Below are 19,226 nucleotides of genomic sequence, written 5' to 3'. Positions count from 1 at the left end.
TTGTATCTGTGTCTGCTTATACATACACAGATACAGTGGTTGCCATGTTTTTACAAGTTACTGCTTGTCTACATCACCATGATGCCGTTTTTATGGTGTTTAAATTTGTTGCCACATTGTTTGATCGACAAATTAAATGTGTGAGATGTCCTCGTGTTGGGGATTTTGGGCATCATCTGTCAGATTTTGGTTTGTCAAGCAACTTCTGGAATGTCTTGGATGCCTACATTTCCTGTAGACATCCACATTCATCCACAGACCCAATAAAAATCTTTGTCGTTATGTTTGAAAACTAAATAACAGTCTGAACTGTCTCATCTTCTCAGGTTTTGTCTGAACGTTAGGATCGGTGATCAAAGCAGGATGTTCTCTGTCATGTTTTACGCTCACAACACAACCATAATAGTCTTGGGTCCATGCAATGGTGACGTCCAAACCAGTTATTTTGTGCACAAGAATGCCACCTGAGCAACCAAACAATCTGTACTTTGGGGTTAACTAGGCCCTGGCACAGAACAAATGGTGTGCTGTGAGTAGGCTCATAAACAAAGTGGTAAAACATGCACATATAGTAGCACTACGGATCAACAACGGTGCCAAATTCTGGCCTTATGGGGCTTCTCGTACAAATAGTTCTGAGAGATGAAAATAAGGCTGCTTGTTGTTTATGTTTGTGTGTGTGTGTGTGTGTGTGTGTGTGTGTGTGTGTGTGTGTGTGTGTGTGTGTGTGTGTGTGTGTATGGGATGGAAAAATTGGCGATGCAGTACTGTCTCCAGGCTGACACAGAGAGACAATGAAGGACGTGATGGAGACTGAAGGGAGGAGTGAAACACAGAACAAAGACTGTTATAAAAACAAGAATATGGAGGGAATCAGGAAAAAGGGGAAGTGGGGAAGAAAAATTAAAAAGACCTGCAAAAAATGATGAAATAAACTCTCACTCTTTATTTTATATGCGTCTACATGTTGCCTATATTTAATGTCAGAACAATAATAACTGGATTTTGTTTGATGTTTGTAGAAAAAGTCTTCTAAAAATTTAGAGAAGATAAAAGCTTTGTTTCTTGAACCAAAAGTTTAAATTCTTTTTCTAAATCTTGTCTGAGGCTTCAAATAAAGAATTAAGTATATACATGCCAAACCTCTGAAATCTGATCCTGTCACTGGTTGATCAGTTCCAAAAAACACATTTTAAAATTTGTAATCCTGGTGGACCAGAATCCACTTGAGTCTGCTTAAGGACATAAAACTGCTCTTTCTTCGCAATCTAAGATGTGATTGTAAAGTACATAAAATAAGGGAAACCCAACCAGGTCATGACTGAAGTCAATCAAATTCCAATGAATGAAGACAAGGAAGAAAGGTGTGGAGTACAGCTCCCTAAATCTAACATCCTACTCCTTCAGTGGAACCAAAGGGATGGGGTGCGTTAAATGACCTGTATTATATATTACATTGTTATCATTCCACTTTTTCAGCACCTAATCATCAGTCTCCCAACTGCTTTCACACACCATTTGTGCCATTTTACATTACTCCAACTGCCTTTGGACAAATGAGAATTAACTGTCCCCAGCCATCTTTAAAACTAAATGGTGTCATTTTGTGAGTGGTCTTGGTTTTGGCAAAGGTGGAAACGTTCCCTAAAGCGAGAAAGGAGGCTTCCTTGAAGACTTTGTTACAACAGGGGTGAGTTCGGTTGCAACATGCAATCATCCAACCAGTGTGCAAAAATGACATAAAACACATCTAAGCATCCGTGATGGAATATCTGGCAAGTCTGGGATCAGCGGGTACTATAGCTGTTGTATATTTTCATACTAATATTTATGTTGGTTTTTGAAGAAGAAAAAAAGAAAAAAGAAATCAGAAATATTTGCTTCAGTATAATGTAAAAATGTTTCTTTTATTAATAAATGTATGGTTGCTTCAGAGAAAGCAGATCTTAGCTGTTTGTCCACATATAAAAACTCTCTCTTTAAAAAAGAGTCTCTCTTTAAACACTCAGAAGAGTCAAAATTGAGGCCATTGTCACTCAAATGATTAAAATTCAACCACAGTAATGCTGAACTGTGTAGACAACTGATTTTGAGCATGCCCGTCAGCCAGCGCACTGTCAGGTCCTTCCTAAGAGGTGGAGAGCTAAACAGTGCGAAGCATCAAAGTAGGAAATGATCAGAGCTCCACTCAACATCTTCTCAGTGTGCTTAAGGCAGCTTACCACTCTTGGTGTCCTTTCCATCCAGCAAGGGCCTGTAGTCACTCTTGGAGACTTTCTCTCCCACCTTATCATCAAAGCTCTCTTTCTCCAGAGAGGCCACAAAGTCTCGTTTCAGCAGGGCTTCAGCTGGGGCTCCACCTCCTCCCCCACCCAGAGCATCTCGCAGACTAAGGTCCATAGTCCTATCGCTGAAAACAAAAAAGGACAGCAATGTCTTTAACATACATTCTTAGTTCTTAGAACTAAGTTATAGTATCTGACAAGCCAGTGGACTCAGGTGAGATGAACTTACATAACATTCCCACAATTTTTCTGATACAAACCGCACAAACATACAAAAAGATCTCTCGATTTCCACATGGCAATTTTTTTTTTTTTAGAGAGGATGTAATATTCTTCTCATTTATTTACATATTTACTGTGGCTATTTTCATTTTAACAACAATTTAGGCAAAAAATTTTCAACTTTACTTTTGCTGAATGTCTGAATCCAACTTTTCAATTATCCAGTATACCGGTAGTTACATTTTTGGTTTTGTTAACCTATTATGCATTTTTGTTTGTGTATTTTCTGTCCCACTGACAGACCAAGCTTGTGTTTATTGTTTGCCTTCGACTTTTATAAATGGGTTGAGACCCCCCAAGATGATTAGTTTAGTTTGTTTTGGTTGTTGTTGTTTTTGATTCATTCATTCATTCATCCATTCATTCATCTTCTGCTGTTTTGTCCCTTTGGGGTCACGGAGCTGTCGGAGCCTATCCTGGCCACTTGTGGACACCCTGGACAGGTCGCCAGTATGTCGCAGGGCCACAATCACACACACACATTCACTCTCACATTCACACCTATGGACAATTTAGATCAACCAATCAACCTATGAAGCATGTTTTTGGACAGTAGTAGGAAGCCAGAGACCCCGGAGAAAACCCACGCATGCACGGGGAGAACATGCAAACTCCACACAGAAAGGTCCCCCATTGAAATTCTGTTTCAGGTCCCCCAGCTGGGACTTCTCGCTGTGAGGTAAGAGCGCTAACCACTGCGCCACCGCGCAACCCTTTTTTAATTTTTTTTTTTGTAAATTGTGTTTGTTTAAAACTTCCTAATTTATAAATATATTTTTGTTAGTTCTCTTGTTAAAATCAGCATTTAGCCAATCCCCTACACATTTTAAAGTAATATGAGTAGAAAAAAATGCTGTAATATTTATTTACCTTAAATTATATATAAAACCCTAATTCTCCACAATATTTTCAGTTAGTTACAGATGTTTCTTAAAACCCTTTTGTAGTTCAAAAATCTGTGGAGCTTTTAATCTCTGTCCATGGGCTTTTCCCAAAGTTTTTCCACTTTAACTCAACATTGTTTAACTTTCTGTGATTTTTCTAGCAGCTGCATTATGCATTTGTCCCCCAAGTATCAAAAATGTGCTGTATCTGCTTATTATTCCAGGTTTATCCACAGCTCATGGACTTCCACAGATCCTAGTTTTCTTGATGCCCAGCTATGGTAGCTTGTTGTCCCAAAAAAGTGCATTGTTTGATTGGGTCTTGTTCATAGTCATGTCATAAGTGTATCATACCAAGTTAGTTTGGAAGCGTTATGGGTTTGGCGTTTTGGTCTGCTTATTTGAACAAGTGAACCGTCACCTTAACGTGGTGGGGGAGTTTGAGACCTCGAGTGCGCTAAGCTGTCTGGGGCTTAAGCCCCTGGTAGGGTCTCCCATGGCAGACAGGTCCTGGGTGACGAGCCAGACAAAGAGCGGTTCAGAACCCCGTGATGAAAGGAAACAACACCCGATTACGTCACCCGGATTGGCGTCACCGGGGCCCCACTCTGGAGCCAGGACCGGGGTTGGGACTCGCAGGCGAGTGCCAGGTGACCACGGGCGGGCACAGCCCCACGGAGCGACGTGGGACCACTCTCCCATGGGCCCACCACCCGTAGGAGACCTCAAAAGGGGCCGGTGCAATGTGGTTTGGGTGGTAGTCGAGGGCGGGTGCCTCGGCGGCCAAAACTCCGGTCATGGAACATGGCTATTGGAACATGGAACGTCACCTATCTGGGAGGGAAGGAGCCTGAGCTGGTGCAAGAAGTTGAGAGATACCGTCTAGATATAGTCGGGCTCCTCCACACATAGCCTGGGCTCTGAAACTCAGTCCTTAGAGAGGGGTTGGACTCTCTACCACTCTGGAGTTGCTCAAGGTGAGAGGCGGCGGGCTGGTGTGGGCTTACTCAGCCACCAAGTGTTGGAGTTCACTCCGGTGGACGAGAGGGTCATGTCCCTCCGCCTCTGGGTGGGGGACAGGTCCCTTACTGTGGTTTCGGCTTGAGGGCCGAACAGCAGTTTGGAGTACCAGACCTTCTTGGTGTCTCTCGAAGGGGTACTGGAAAGTGCCCCAACGGGAGACTCCATTGTCCTTCTGGGGGACTTCAATGCCCACGAGGGCAATGACAGTGGCACCTGGAGGGGCGTGTTTGGTAGGAATGCCCCCCCCCGATCTGAACCCGAGTGGTGTTTTATTATTGGACTTCTGTGCTCGTCATAGTTTGTCCATAACAAACACCATTTTCGAGCACAAGAGTGTCCATCAATACACCGGGCATCAGGACACCCTGGGCTGGATGTCAATGATCGACTTTGTAGTTGTTTCAGGTGACCTTCGGCCCTGTGTCTTTGACACTCGGGTGAAGAGAGGGGCAGAGCTGTCCACCGATCACTAACTGGTGGTGTGTTGGATTCGCTGGCAGGGAAGGAGGCCGGAAAGACTTGGAAGACCCAAACATACTGTGAGGGTCTGCTGGGAATGTCTGGCTGAGCCCTCCGTTAGGGAAGTCTTTAACTCCCACATCTGGGAGAACTTCAAACAGGTACCAAGGGAGGTTGGAGACATTGAGTCCTGGGAGGGGTTCGGTGAGGCCATGGAGAAGGACTATCGGTTGGCCTCCAAAAATTCTGGCAGACCATCCGGCGCCTCAGGAGGGGAAAGCAGTTCTCCTCACAGGCACCGTTTTCAGTGCAGGTGGGGGGCTGTTGACTTCGAATGGGGACATTGTCGGCCGGTGGAAGGAATACTTCGAGGATCTCCTCAATCCCACTGACAAGCCCTCTTTTGAAGAAGCAGAGAACGAGGACTTTGGGGTGAGGATGTTTTTTACCCAAGCTGAAGTCACTGACTGAGATAGTCAACGAGCTCCTCAGTGGCAAGGCCCCGGGAGTGGATAAAGTCCGCCCTGAGTACCTCAAGTCCCTGGATGCTGTGAGAGTGTCTTGGCTGACACGTCTCTGCAGCATTGCGTGGCAGTCGGGAACTGTACCACTGGACTGGCAAACAGGGGTGGTGGTTCCCCTCTTTGAGAAGGGGGACCGTAGGGTGTGTTCCAACTTCAGGGGAATTACACTCAGCCTCCCTGGGAAAGTCTATGCCAGGGTACTGGAGAGGAGAGTCCGACTCATAGTCGAACCTCGGATTCATGAACAAGACTGCGGTTTCCGTCCTAGTCGTGGAACAGCGGACCAGCTCTACACCCAATCTAGGGTGCTGGAGGGATTGTGGGAGTTCGCTTATCCAGTCCCCATGTGTTTTGTGGATTTGGAGAAGGCGTTCAACCGCGTCCTCCGTGGTATCCTTTGGAGGATGCTCTGGGAGTATGGGGTCCGGGGAGCCTTACTGAGGGCTGTCCGGTCTCTGTATGACCGGAGTAGGAGCTTGGTTCGCATAGCCGACAGTAAGTCAGACCTGTTCCCGGTCCACGTTGGACTCCAGCAGGGCTGCCCTTTATCACCGGTTCTGTTCATAGTTTTTATGGACAGAAATTCTCTCGGCTGGCCTTGGAACGCCTCGGAGTTCCCCCAGGGGAGCTGGAGGAAGTGGCTGGGGCGAGGTAAGTCTAGGCATCTCTGCTTAGACTGCTGCCCCCGCGACCCGATCCCGGAAAGACGGAGGAAGATGGATGGATTGAGATGGATGGATTTGAATGAGTGTATTTACACCTGCACAGTTGATCTGTACCAAAATGAACTCTGGTTTAATTGGTATAAATCAAACCAAACAAAATACATGGAATTATATCCTTGGAAAGCTAAAAAATATTCTATACCTTGATTTTAACGAAGCCTTTAACCAGCAGCAGAGTAATTGAGTAACTTTCCAATATTTAGATTACAGGACCCATCAGCAAGCTATTTTTTCAGTCTGTCCCAAGCCACTGTTTGTCCCCTTCCATCCATACACTCCTCCAACAAGCTGTCTTTGTCTTCAAAAACGTACACACACACACTACATGGCTGGCAGCCAGAACGAACACATACAGTAGAGAGTTATCAGGACTTGACCAGAACTGTGAGCTACTGTTTTGTGGAAGGATGAATGGAGCCGAATGGACAGTCCACATATTCCCTTTCTTTCTGCCCCCCCTTAGCCCTCTCCCTCTAGCTTTTTTTTTCTATCACCAATTCCGAACATACATTACTTAATCTTTCTAACTTTGCAAGAAAGACCTTTGAACATCCATCAATAAATGTGTTAAACACCAAGATCATTCTTAAGTACAGTTGAGCCTGTCCTAAATAGTTCTTCCTAATCTCTGTTTCCCTTTTTGTGCATCATTCTGCAACATTTATTGCTTTACTGAAGGCCAAACAACCGAAATCTGAGGTCTCCTTTTTTCATCTTTTAGTCGATTACGACTTCAGACTGTTGTGCTTTAGATGAAAATAGAAGTTTTCCAGCCACAACAGTTCTTATTAATATTCCTATTAACAGCCTGCATGTTTTCTTCAGCCTTTAAACATGTGTTTCTCAGACACCAAGACCTTTGATACTTAAAAGACAGACTTTTAAACTGGAAGAAATATTATGTAGGTGGTCAAGACAAATTGTTTCTCAGATAAAAATTTGAAGCTGCAGGGCATCAGCGCAAGCCTAAAAAAAAAAAAAACCTTATGGTTGACATCTCTACAACAAATTGTCGGAATGCTGATAAGTCAAGGTCAAGAAAAGCATCTCTACCAGTGTCAGACACTGTAACTTTGATATAGCAAAGATTTTGATTTTTTTGTTTGCTCTCAGACCCCAGATCCCTTGAAATTCCTCTTTACTTATTACATATTTTCTATTTTAGACAAACAGGCCTTAGACATCTTCTCACTATAGAAACTGTGGCACACAAAGCTCAGCTCAAAGCAGCTTTTTGGTCTATTTCAGAACATTGTTTTAATTTGAGCGCTTGCTTTAGCAGCAGGTATCTATTTTTAGTTAAAAGCTCTTGTGGACTCACTGTGTACTACCATTACTCAGCAGTCAATTAATGACTAGAAAGTGAACACAGTGTAGCATTTGGCTCCTGAAGGCCTGATAATTCTCAGAGGGGTTGAAAGAGACCAAAACAAGGATTAACGGCCTAAAACAAACTGCAATCATCTGCTTCTCCAGTATGAGGCAACTGACAAAATAAAAAGGTCAAAAAAGCTATTTGGGTGTTTTACTTGTTAGATAGAAATAAACAAAAAATACTTCATCCACCCATAAGTCTTTTGTACGACGGAGTATTAGGGCCACCAAAAAAAAAAATTTAGAGCCACCAAAAAAAAAAAAAAAAAAAAGTAAAATTACGAGATTTTATCTCGTAAATTTAGGAGATAAAAAGTCGTAATTTTAGGAGATTACAGTGGAAGTGAGCATGCAGAGCAGCAGGTGAACGCCGTGCAGCCGCAGAGAAGACCGACTAAACTTTGTTGAACAGGTGAGCTGAATGTTTATTGATAAGGTTCCAAATGTCTGGAAGGTCATTTGTTTGATTTACGATTCATTAAAGTTTTATTTATTGATGGTTGGTTTGCAGGATCTCTGCAGCCCGATGAAGCCGTCGTCGGTGTCCCTGCAGCTGTTCGCTTGAATCCTTTCTTCCTCTACCAAAGACAAGACTCTACGTCTGTGTGACGCTTCCGTCACACAAAAGGAAGAGCACTTTTTTGGCATTTTCAACGTTCCAAAGCTAATATAAAACACTATTTTCATTCCTCTTTATTGTTTTATGCTGAAACGGGACATTTCATCTGCAGGAGGGGGCGCTTGTAACACTGTTTACTTCCGCATTGGTGTTGGGATGACAGGTTCATGACGTAATGAGACAAATGAACTTCAGGATATGTGAATGAAAAGGAAAATAAAGGCTGCAGCGATTGTCTACACCCAAACGTGTCTCTGAGCTCCTTATTTTACATATTATACTCCGCTTTACGGACACTGAACCCCGGAAAGACTGCTACATGGAAACTAATCTGATCGCCAAAAGTTTCAGAATCTCTTTGTTTTAAACCTATAATAATCCGGAAATGAAGCTTCACAAAAGGCTCAGCATACTTCATCTTCAAGCTAGGTTCAGATAAACGGACAACTTCGGTGTTTTTTCCTTAATCTACGACTTTTTTCTCGTAAATTTATGAGATTTTAAGTCGTAAATTTATGAGATAAAAAGTCGTAAATTTACGAGTTTTTATCTCCTAAATTTACGAGATAAAATCTCGTAATTTTACTTTTTTTTTTTTTTGGTGGCTCTAATTTTTTTTTTTTGGTGGCCCTAATACTCCGTCGTACTTTTGTGCTTAGTTTATTATAAAAAAAATACTTGTGGAAAAAAAATCCAAAAACAGTTAAGAAAAAGACAGAGAGCTGCATTTGGATTGACTGAGTTTAATAGCAAAAATTGTTCATATCAAAGACAGAAACATTTGTTAAATTGCTTTTGTTTTACAGCTCTGCAGCAACATTTTTGAAACAAATTACAAATATTTGTTAAATTTGTTAAAAAAAGCTATTAGAATCAACTTGGAATAATGCTTCAGTCTGAAAGCAGATGACTGTGTACGTCTGAAATCAAAATTGATAAATAAACGTGAGAAAAAGAAAAAAAATATCAAAATTAGATACATTCCTTCTTTTGTGCAAATTAAAATGAAAATAATATACTTTTAAATTATGGTAACTATACATTTTTTCGAATCTCTCCTTAGCTGTGTTTTTAAAACACTCCAAAAACTAATTCTTAAGAAAGTAAAGACACCCTTGTCTTGTTTTCTGTCTTGCAATAAAAATGTTTTTATCAAGAAAGTATTTTCAATAGCAAAATAATCATAGTTTAGGAAAACAAGTCTTGGGGAAGAGAATTTTTCCCTTAAAATAAGAATTCTTGGTAAGTCCATTTTAGCAGCTTTACTTTTGCAAATTAAATTTATATTTTTAATTTAAGAATTTTTGAGCTACTGAACTTTGTTGGGGCCTATTTTTGCAGTGTAAGCAAGTAAGGACTTTTTGCTTTAACTATATATTAACATACATTTTTACAACAAAAGCTAAACAGTCAAGTTAAACTGACCATCTACAGTATGTATCCCACCAGTAAATAGTTATTAGATAGCAATGCTTGTTTTCTCTATTTATGTTAATAGTAGTGTATTTTTTCTACATGGAGACAGAAAATATCAATGTTGTTAAATTATTTTATATTATTGTATTTTTTAGAACATCCAATGCCAAATCAGGCAATCAAACATTGTGTTTTTCCAAAGACTTCTGTAATCAATTTTAGAATTTGTAAAAAACGTTTGAAGATTCAACAAACTGACATTGTTTGTAAAAACAGGGTCTACACAGAAAATGAAAGAGGAAACAGTTTTCTGGGACTGCACAGGCAGATTTAGCTTTCTAAAGGTTTAAAAACTGCTTTCATACCCACAATGCCTTGCATCTACATCCACGGCATGTCCATTTCCAAATCCATCTGCTACATAATCAGGCCATCCTCCACAAAATCGAATCGTTCTTACATAATCCTGCATTTAAAACCCAAACTGTAACACCATAATACACAAGGGATTCAGTGCGTGATACTAATGAGCGAGTCAATGCTGCATTACTTCAATTAAACTCCAAGATCCTTATATTGTCTCCCACACCAGATTAAATAGATTTTTGGTTACTATTTAGTCGATTGTTGTACATATATGTATAATGCTTATGATATCTGTTAAAGAATAACTAAGGGTGAATCTATTCAATCTTTATATTTTTATAAAACTATTTAAAGAAAGAGAGTATTTTCCGGTTTCGAAGGCACAAAAAGAAACATTGTCTTTTTTTTACCTGCCGGTAGTATACTAGAAAACTTTGTTGCTGAGCTTCAGGCCTCTGCAGCCCATAGATGACTCACAAAACGATATGAAAGTCTGTGCTAATGATGTAACCGCAGTGAATGGAGAGGTCAGTGGCCCTGGGGTGTGAACTCCTCCTGCATTGATGGTGCTCACTGGTGGCGGAAAGTGCAGTGTCAGAATTATTGCCGTTCAAAGAGCTCTGCAGGGGTTTATAGGAGCTGAAAACACAAGCTGCATGTGCGGGTATTCCCAACAGATCATGCTAATCTCAATTCTGGGGCATAATCTGTTCCTAAAATGAACAGCTTTGAGGATTCTGTTGTGCAGAGAAATGGTAAATGGCATGCATCCGGTTTGCAACTGCAAAGAGCACCTTTGCTGCGGCAGGAATCGACTCCTCGCAGCTAAAAAAGCAACAGAGGGACATAAAAGTGGACCGAGTTCTGTTTCAGTTTTGCTGCTCAGCCAAGTGAAAAATTCATGTTCAGAGAAACACTAAAGCAGAAGGACAGAATATGAGGGGGAGTAAACATGAGGAACAAATCAGATTAATGATCGTTTCTCTGATCAAAATGAGTGAAAAAAGTTAGATTAACAGCTGCATTTTGCATAAATCTCCTAAAAACAAATATAAAATAAACCATTCTTTAAACTAAAATGCAATTAGTTTATAACAATGAAATATTGTCTGCATGATTTCCTTCCTACAGTTTCAAGTATGATTTGTTGATGACAGTTTGTCAGTTTGCTACATAAGAAACAACAATGCATACCTTGCAAGCCTGCAACTGAACAGAAATATTATTTTCTTTCTGAAAAAATACCAGTTATCTAAAAGGTACTGATTAGGGCTGCACGATATGAGGAAAACTCGCGATATGCGATATTGGTGATTAATATTGCGATAACGATATAATTCGCGGTATATAAACAAAAGGCAAAACAACCAAAAACATCATTTCCATTTCACTGCAACAGTTTAAAAATTATACTCCAAATGACCCTCGTCGACGTAGGAGGCAAACATCAAACATAAAAGGGCTCATCTGATTGATCCTTCCGATTGGTTAAATGCATAAAGGGATTTATTTCATTTGTTCAATAATTCAAGCTGCCATGAGATTGTTTTAGCACATTTAAGGTAACCATTTATTGCGATTTTCGTCGTCTTTAGCGGTATGCATATTGCACAGCTTAATGTCGCGATGCAAAAATTTGCGGTATATTGTGCAGGCCTAGTACTGATGATAGGAACTTTGTAAACGTTAAGACGTGTTTCCACTGACTCATTCAACTCTTGCTTAATTATTAGCACCGAAGTTGGTTTCCTCGGATAGTCTGCTTTGTTTGGAAAGCGTGAAAGTTCATCTAAACTCAGGAGCAGACCAAACAAAAGAACCACTAGATAATGTGGGACAGCATGGCTTCATGCAGAGTTTCTGTGGATCCAAGATCACAAACAACTACAGTGAGTAAACGGCTTAGGTGCGGAATTTTACCAACAGAGTAAAGGACAGGAAGGAAGGTCAGCTGCAGAGAGACAGAGTATCAGTGTGTAGATGAGTGGAACGATGAGGTTACAGGGAACAGAAGTTAAGAAGGTGGAGGACTTTAAGGACTTTGTGACAAAAAGAGGTGCAGCGGCGAGTGGACTCAGGCTGAAGCACATGGATGAAGGTTTCAGGTGTGATTTGTGACAAAAGAGTGTCAGCCAGAATGAAAGTAAAGGTGTAGAAGACTGTGGCAAGAGCAGCCATGTTGTTGGTTTAGAGACTCTGAGAAAGAGACAGGAGGCAGAGATGAAGATGTTGAGTACGTACATCAGGGGAACAGCACATGTTGGAAGCTTTACAGATAAATACAGGGAAGCCAGATTGAGATGTTTTGAACAACTTTAGAGAGCAACAGTGATTATGTTAATAAAAGGATGCAGAGGTTGGAGCAATCAGGCAAGAGGAGATTCATAGATGTAGTGAAGGTATAAAGGTAACTGGTGTGAGGAGGATGCAGAGGATAGATGGAGGATGATTTGCTTTCCATTGGTCCGGACCCACTCCACTTAATTTGGTTCGGATCGAGTCCTGAATCTTCCGTTTGTTCTGTATTTCCTGACTTTCCTGTTCCAGACCATAGCTTGTAAAGAAAACCATGTGACTAAAGATTTCTTCATTCATTTGGTCAGGAATTGTGAAGGCAGAACACAGCAACTAGAGGCAGAAATTATGTTAAGTCCTGCGCTTTATATTTCGCTCACAACTTTTGAACGTCTATATCAATGTCAGGCTAAACACTTTTTACTCGCTTTCTTGGTCCAGTGCAGGCATGCTGCAGGGCGGTTACTGGCAAGAAGACAGCTAAGAACAGAAAAATGTTTGACATATAGATTGAAGGGAAAACGGTGAGAAGCAATTTGTATCGTGTTAAAAAGGATTTTGAATTGATCCAAATTCATCCAAACACATTTCAATGAGTTTCTGTGTCTCATCGTTGTGGTGTTATTGCATTATTTCAAGAGAATTCTGTTAAGGAACTACAAGGTAGCTTTTAAGATTTCACAGCAGCGCCTGTTGAGCACATGCCGCGTAGCAAAACACAGAAAAGCATGTAAGAAGCGTTTTCAGCTGTTAAAATAAAACGTGTGACAAATAAACAATTTGACTCTTTTTTTCTGTTTGATAAAACGACAATTGTTGCATTATATCTGTTGCTACATTCCTACTCTGCTCATGTCGGCTACGGCGGCCGTTTTGGTTCAGTTGCTCTGTTCCAGGAAAGGATTGTATTCAGACTGAGGAATCTCAGAGCGAACCGGAGCTCAGTCTGATTGGAAGCAAACCAAGTACACCTCTAATGAAGGGTCAGGGAGCGGCTCCTGGTCCAGGACCAGGGTCCACTTGGGTGTATTCAGACTGAAAATTCTGAAGAGAAACATCAATGATATTTTTGTTTGAGCTACTTTCTTATCATTTGAAAATCCTTTGAAATTCTCAAAATAATCTCCTGTAATATGTCTGGGATCAGATATCTGGCAAAATCACAGATACATCTATGTGCTCTGGTGCCTTTAAGTCCATCAGTTGCATCAAAATGTCCAGCATGAAAACATTGATGTTAAAGACATCTGGATTTTTTTATGTTAGGCTTTACATCTGAAACACAGCTTCCTAACAAGACCACTTTCATCTTTTCACATTCATGGCATTCACAATACTAACAGAATTCCTGCCATGGCTGCCCAGCCAGTCACCATGGTGACTCAGCAGCTTCTTGATGAGCTCTGACACGCCTACTCACATGCATGTACAGGAAAGCGTCTGACGGGCAGCAATTTTGATTACTGCTGACCACACGCTGTGTCAACCCGTCTGCACACACACACACACACACACACACACACACATGTAAACACACACACACAGGTGCGGACGGTCAGCACATCTCCCAGATAACATACCAACAGTGCAAGTCTGTCAGGGTGGGATGCGTGACTGGGTCGACTTGTTTGCAAAGCAATTGAGAGAAGGGTCTGTGAAAGAGGTTAAACAGTGTAGATGAAATAACAAACATGTCATTTAAATGGTTAATATAGTTAATATAAAGATATTTTTAATTCACATTAGGGTGCATCGTCTTCCTTCTTCTGGTGTGGTTATATCCAAAGATTTAGTTACTTTTTAGCCTTTCTAGACCAATCAATGTGTAATTTTTATAGTATTTTTGATTGTTTCCAGTTAGGCTGCAAGAAGATATTCATCATACCAATGCAACTTTTTCAAAAGCACAACACAGTTTATGTAAAAGGGAACATGGGAAATCTATGATTTGTGAAGCTTTTATACTCTTGATTTGAAGCTAAAGAAAGCCATCCTATACAGAGGTTTCGTGTTTTAAAGGCATCATTGGTGGAGGGGACATTTTGTGCTTACTCGTTCTTCACTGTCAGCTCTGATCTCAGTCCTGCAATCAGCGGGACACCAGTGACCTTTACTTTTGTAAAGCCCTGACCTCGCTCTGACGGAAGCACACAGGAAACGGATGATGAAGATAGGAAGCAAACAGTGCTTCTTATCCCCTCTCCTGTCTTCAACCACGTGATGTCATGTCTGATCCATTTCTGAGCCTCGTCACTTCTCGCTATTGAGTTAGACACCTTTGTACTTTGCCATGTGGGTGCCGTGATGCCGTGATGGGAATCATCTAATTTCTCTTAGATAATAGAGGCCAAGAAAGCATTAAGTTATCAATCACCTAAGATTAATAAGAAGCGCAACATCTTAAATAGCTAAGTCTAGATTACTTTTTTTTTTACTTCTTCTGCCATTGAACCATCCTAAATGAATGGGAGTCTTCACAGATCTGTTCAATGTTCTGAAACCTCAAGTGTTTTTGAGGACAACAGCTTGGTTCTATCTCACGTAGGGGATTATTCCTTTTTTATTGTTATTATTTTTTTTACTTGTTCTGTCCAACAACTAAGCAAACAGATGAGAGCTGAAGGCTTTTTGTGTTGGACAGGTTTTACTATTACAAAAAGGGGTTATGAATCTTCGCATAACCAGGGAGTAAATTTGAATGAATCCCTTTCTGGTTTTTTTATTATTTTTTTATTTATTTGCAACATTTTGTGTTTTAAGTATATATACGTAGGGTTAATTCCAAACCAATCAAACAATATCTTTCATTTGCAAATCTGTTACCTTGTTCTGCATCTCTGTCATTGTTGCCAAGACGCTGTCCAACACGTCCAGTTCCACCACATAATACCTGTCAGCTCTGTGCTGTGAGGCAGTGGGGGGGATCACTAAATCTACACAATAGACATCAAAACATAAATTGTAGTTGTAATCTCCAAAAGGAATAGCAGGCATCCTGCTGATGAGCCCCTGTGAACCGATTTGTTCCCACAGATTTTGTCCAGATTATGTACTCTCAGGCTGCTACCTAACCATGAATATGAGAGAAGAGCTGTGAAAGCAACAACAAATCCCCCAAAATGACCATTCCTAGAATACTTCACCTAAAACTTGCTTTATTTTATCATTTTAACCTATAAATGTTTTTTTCCCCGCAAAAATATATTTCAGTGTAATTTAAACTCAATATTAGCTAATATTATGATGCTGGGCTTGATAAAGTTCTTTAAAAGACTTGTGAGATGGTCTCGGTCCACAGAGATATTATTAAAATCTTCTTCTTTCCACATCCCTGAATCAGAGAAGATCCCATATTTATCAAAATATATTTTTTCCCGATATTTGAGAGGGATATATTTAAACATTTATTTTCTTTTATTAAAAGATCAAGTACTTTTCACTATATTGCAGTTCACCCCTCACAGAATTACTATTTTTTACAGCGTACTGTGTCCTGATTGGCTGTAGATCATTGTCAATCAATCTCCTCTTCTGTTCAGAATGCACTCAATTGCCAAATCTACAAAAATCTTTGATTGTAAGCAGATCTTTGTTTTCATTCTATAACAGTGAACTTCTTTTCTGCAAAGGTTTGTACTTTGAGAGTAAACAGAAGTGAAAATTCAAAAAAATTCAAAAAAATTCAAAAAACGGAATGTCGTTTTTGCTGCTACAGATAAATGAAATTTCCCCATTGTGGGATTAATTAAGTCATCTATCTATCTATCTATCTATCTATCTATCTATCTATCTATCTATCTATCTATCTATCTATCTATCTATCTATCTATCTATCTATCTATCTATCTATCTATCTATCTATCTATCTATCTATCTATCTATCAGTGTGAAAATGTTAACGCATGTCTGAGAAAAGTGTATAAAGTGTCTATTGAGGGGTTTTAAAACCTTAAAACATCTGCAATCCTACTTTGTGGATTTTATGTATTGTGGGTTATTTTTTGAATGCAACTCCTGCAAAAAACAAGGTAATAATGCACAACAGAGCGCTGCCTTTTTAGGAGTTTAGACATCCTGTTAACAAAAAGAAGTTTGCTCCAAGAACGCTGATGCTTTGACTGTCGTCATATACTCAAATAACTATTATCAACTGAAATGCATTAGCGGCTAACAGCAGTTTTTTTTTTTTTTTACCTTTTACCTTTTACCTTTTTTACCTAGAGTAGAACAGCTATGAAGCTGAAGAGATACACAGTAAAAGGAATTACAGGATGTCTTTTCCTCAGAGCAACTGCACTCCAAGGATTTATCTAAAAAATGATGGCTGCTTCTTCTTCAGTTCTCTGCTTAGGGTCATGTTTAACGGCGGAAGATATTCATATTCTAAAAATCTGCTTTAAAGATTTTAGGTTAGTTTTATTTATAATGTTGTAGTGGCTGCAAGATATCACTATTCTGTGTGTGTTTCAAGTGGTTTTCTCACATCAAGAATGTAGGTCAGAGTAGCAACACTTCTTGGCCGATTATTTGACAGTCTGTTGACCCCAAACTATAGTATTGGCTCATTGTCTCACCCAAACTGCACTAAATAAATGATCAGGTACTATTCATAATGAAAAAACAAAATAAAGTGCTGCGTAGGTATTGGTGAAATTGGGGAATTACTTACCCTAACTTTGGTTGAATTGTTTAAAATTTAGCAGATCCTCAAACATACTGACCCATACGGGGCAAATATCCTCTTTTCTTAAACATGATACAACCACCACCGTGTTTCACTGTTTGGGTATGAACACCAGGTGAAGAGCAGTCAATACACATCAGTGGTCTTGTTAGTCAGGAGGGTTTAGGTATTTTTTAGGTTTTTATTACACACCAAAAGAAGGAGTTACATTATAACTCTTAAGATTTTAAAGCCACATAAACCCAAACACCCAATGAAAAAACAAACACCTCCAAACTCAATGTTTTTTATAAACTGTAAAAGAGTTATAGGGTCTGACAAATATACATGTAGTTAGTTATTAAAAATAAATAACTTTAGCATGTGTGATAGATTGAGTTGTCTTGGTTTCAATAGTTGCTTGGAACATCTTAAAATCAATCACCTGGTCTTTAAACCCTGCTAGAAAATATGTCTGAGAAGGATTTTTAACATTATCATGTATATATAATGGAGTTTATAAATAGTTTTTCAATTCCTCTTTTGAACTTCAAGCATGCAAGCATTCCGATTGAATAATTATTGAAATCCTTCAATGTTTTCTTCCCCTCTATAGTTAATGGATTAACATTAGTATCATTGGAAAACTACCAATTAACTCTGAGGCCACACATTTTAAAAAATGCAGCTTTTTATCAAATCATCTAAACATTGTCTGCTCAGTTCAAATAACATTCAGTTGTTATTTTGCATTTTGCACAAATGGAAAAATTGCTAGAGAGGCATACTTTCAGCTATAATTTCACTTACATTTAGTGTTATTCTAATGGAACGTGTTATTTGTGTGTGTTTGGCCCTTTCTCTGCAGGCGGACTCCATAGAAACGGTAGGTGGGCTCACTAAGTTGCTCTGCATTTGGTTGTGTTAGATGAGAATTAAAACACCTTCAATTGTTATTTTTACAACCATAGATGAATAATAATGTATTTGCAACAACTACAAAAATAAATTAACAGCAGTTTAGCTGATGTTAAAATGTACATTTTATATACAAATATTGCAGGAAAAGTAAAGGGAAAATGTGTTTGGTTGGTTATTTCTTTGTTTTAACAAACGTCCTTGCCAATCCATCTTTTACTGTTGAGAAGCTAAAGAAGAGGATTTGGCAAACGATCATGGGCATGACCCACATACTCCTTTCTGCTGTTCACAGCGCAAAAACAAATTTCTCACAAATATGGCGCCATTTCTAAAAGAAAACAATTGAATTTTGCCGAGAATCAGTCAAAAAAATAATTTACAAAACAAAAAATACTTTTGTACTGCTGGTAAGACAAAACAAAGCAACAGAAAAGGTCAAAGAGGATTTGAGACGGACTGTGGGGAAAACAAATCCATACGGACACAATGCTGTTGATTATGGAGGAAAATGTCCATAAAACTGTTTGGGAGAACAAATAAATATTTAAAGCAGCATTTTGATTGGATGTCATCGAAACCACAATTCCTAAAGTTACCAAGTGCATGATCTCCTCACTCATTGAAGCCCCACTCTGACCTTTATTTTTAAATCTATTTTGAAACTATTTCTAGTGGGGTTTTTTTTCTTGTGTTTATGCAATTTTCAAAACCAGAAAACCTGTCGTTTTCGAATGGATAGTTCCTGCAGTGCGGCATTAATCGATTAAGATTTAACTTCTGAGTTGTGAACGAGATTGTTGTCGCTGAATAAGCCCACCCCCTTTCCCATCATCCACCAGGTTACGTGTTCTTCTGCTAGCTTACAGCCACTTACATTACTATTGCAACGAAACTGCAGATCCAGCTGTACAGTTTTGGGGCAGATGCGTGCCCAGACGAGGAAAACAAAGACGTTCATGAATGTAGTAGTGACAAGTAGATGCATCAGAGTGGAGCTTGTAGCTTTAGACGTAGTAGCTTTGATGTCACACCCACAAGTATTGTACAACAGCATTTCTGCATCTGGTCTGGTCCTGACTCACAACAATTTGAATAAATACTCAGAAATTGAACTTTAAGCATGGAGAGCTCCTTTGACCGCCTGTTGCCTGTTCACAGCAAAATCTTCAAAATGCAAGCACGAGTCCTCAAATCAACTCCAGGCCTTTATCTGCTTCACTCATAATGACATAACAAGGGAATTGCCCACACCTGCCCATGCAATAGCATGGAAGTCAATTGTCCAATTACTTATAAGCCCATGAAAGGAAGGGATTTTGTTTAAATAATGCTTTAGTTTTTCACATTTTTATGCAATCTTTTTGTTCAACCCATGGAATAAAATCTGAAA

At 39.6% G+C, this 19,226-nt stretch overlaps 1 protein-coding gene across 6 annotated transcripts in view; it reads right to left on the bottom strand.

Moving 5' to 3' along the window:
- map4l (microtubule associated protein 4 like) overlaps positions 1-19,226 on the bottom strand; it is an 85,628-nt gene that overhangs the window by 64,497 nt on the left and 1,905 nt on the right. For all 6 annotated transcript variants that reach the window (XM_023964767.1, XM_023964766.2, XM_023964768.2 and 3 more), the window contains exon 2: positions 2,223-2,410. In XM_023964767.1, the coding sequence (XP_023820535.1) occupies positions 2,223-2,400 (178 nt within the window). In that variant the 5' untranslated portion in view covers positions 2,401-2,410. The remainder of the gene's footprint in view (positions 1-2,222; positions 2,411-19,226) is intronic.

This window comes from Oryzias latipes, chromosome 17, assembly GCF_053564925.1.
Source record: "Oryzias latipes strain Hd-rR chromosome 17, Olatipes_Hd-rR_3.1".
NCBI classification, from domain to species: Eukaryota; Metazoa; Chordata; class Actinopteri; order Beloniformes; family Adrianichthyidae; genus Oryzias; species Oryzias latipes.
Note: the sequence above shows the minus strand (reverse complement) of the source record. Positions and strands in the feature narration are given on the sequence as shown.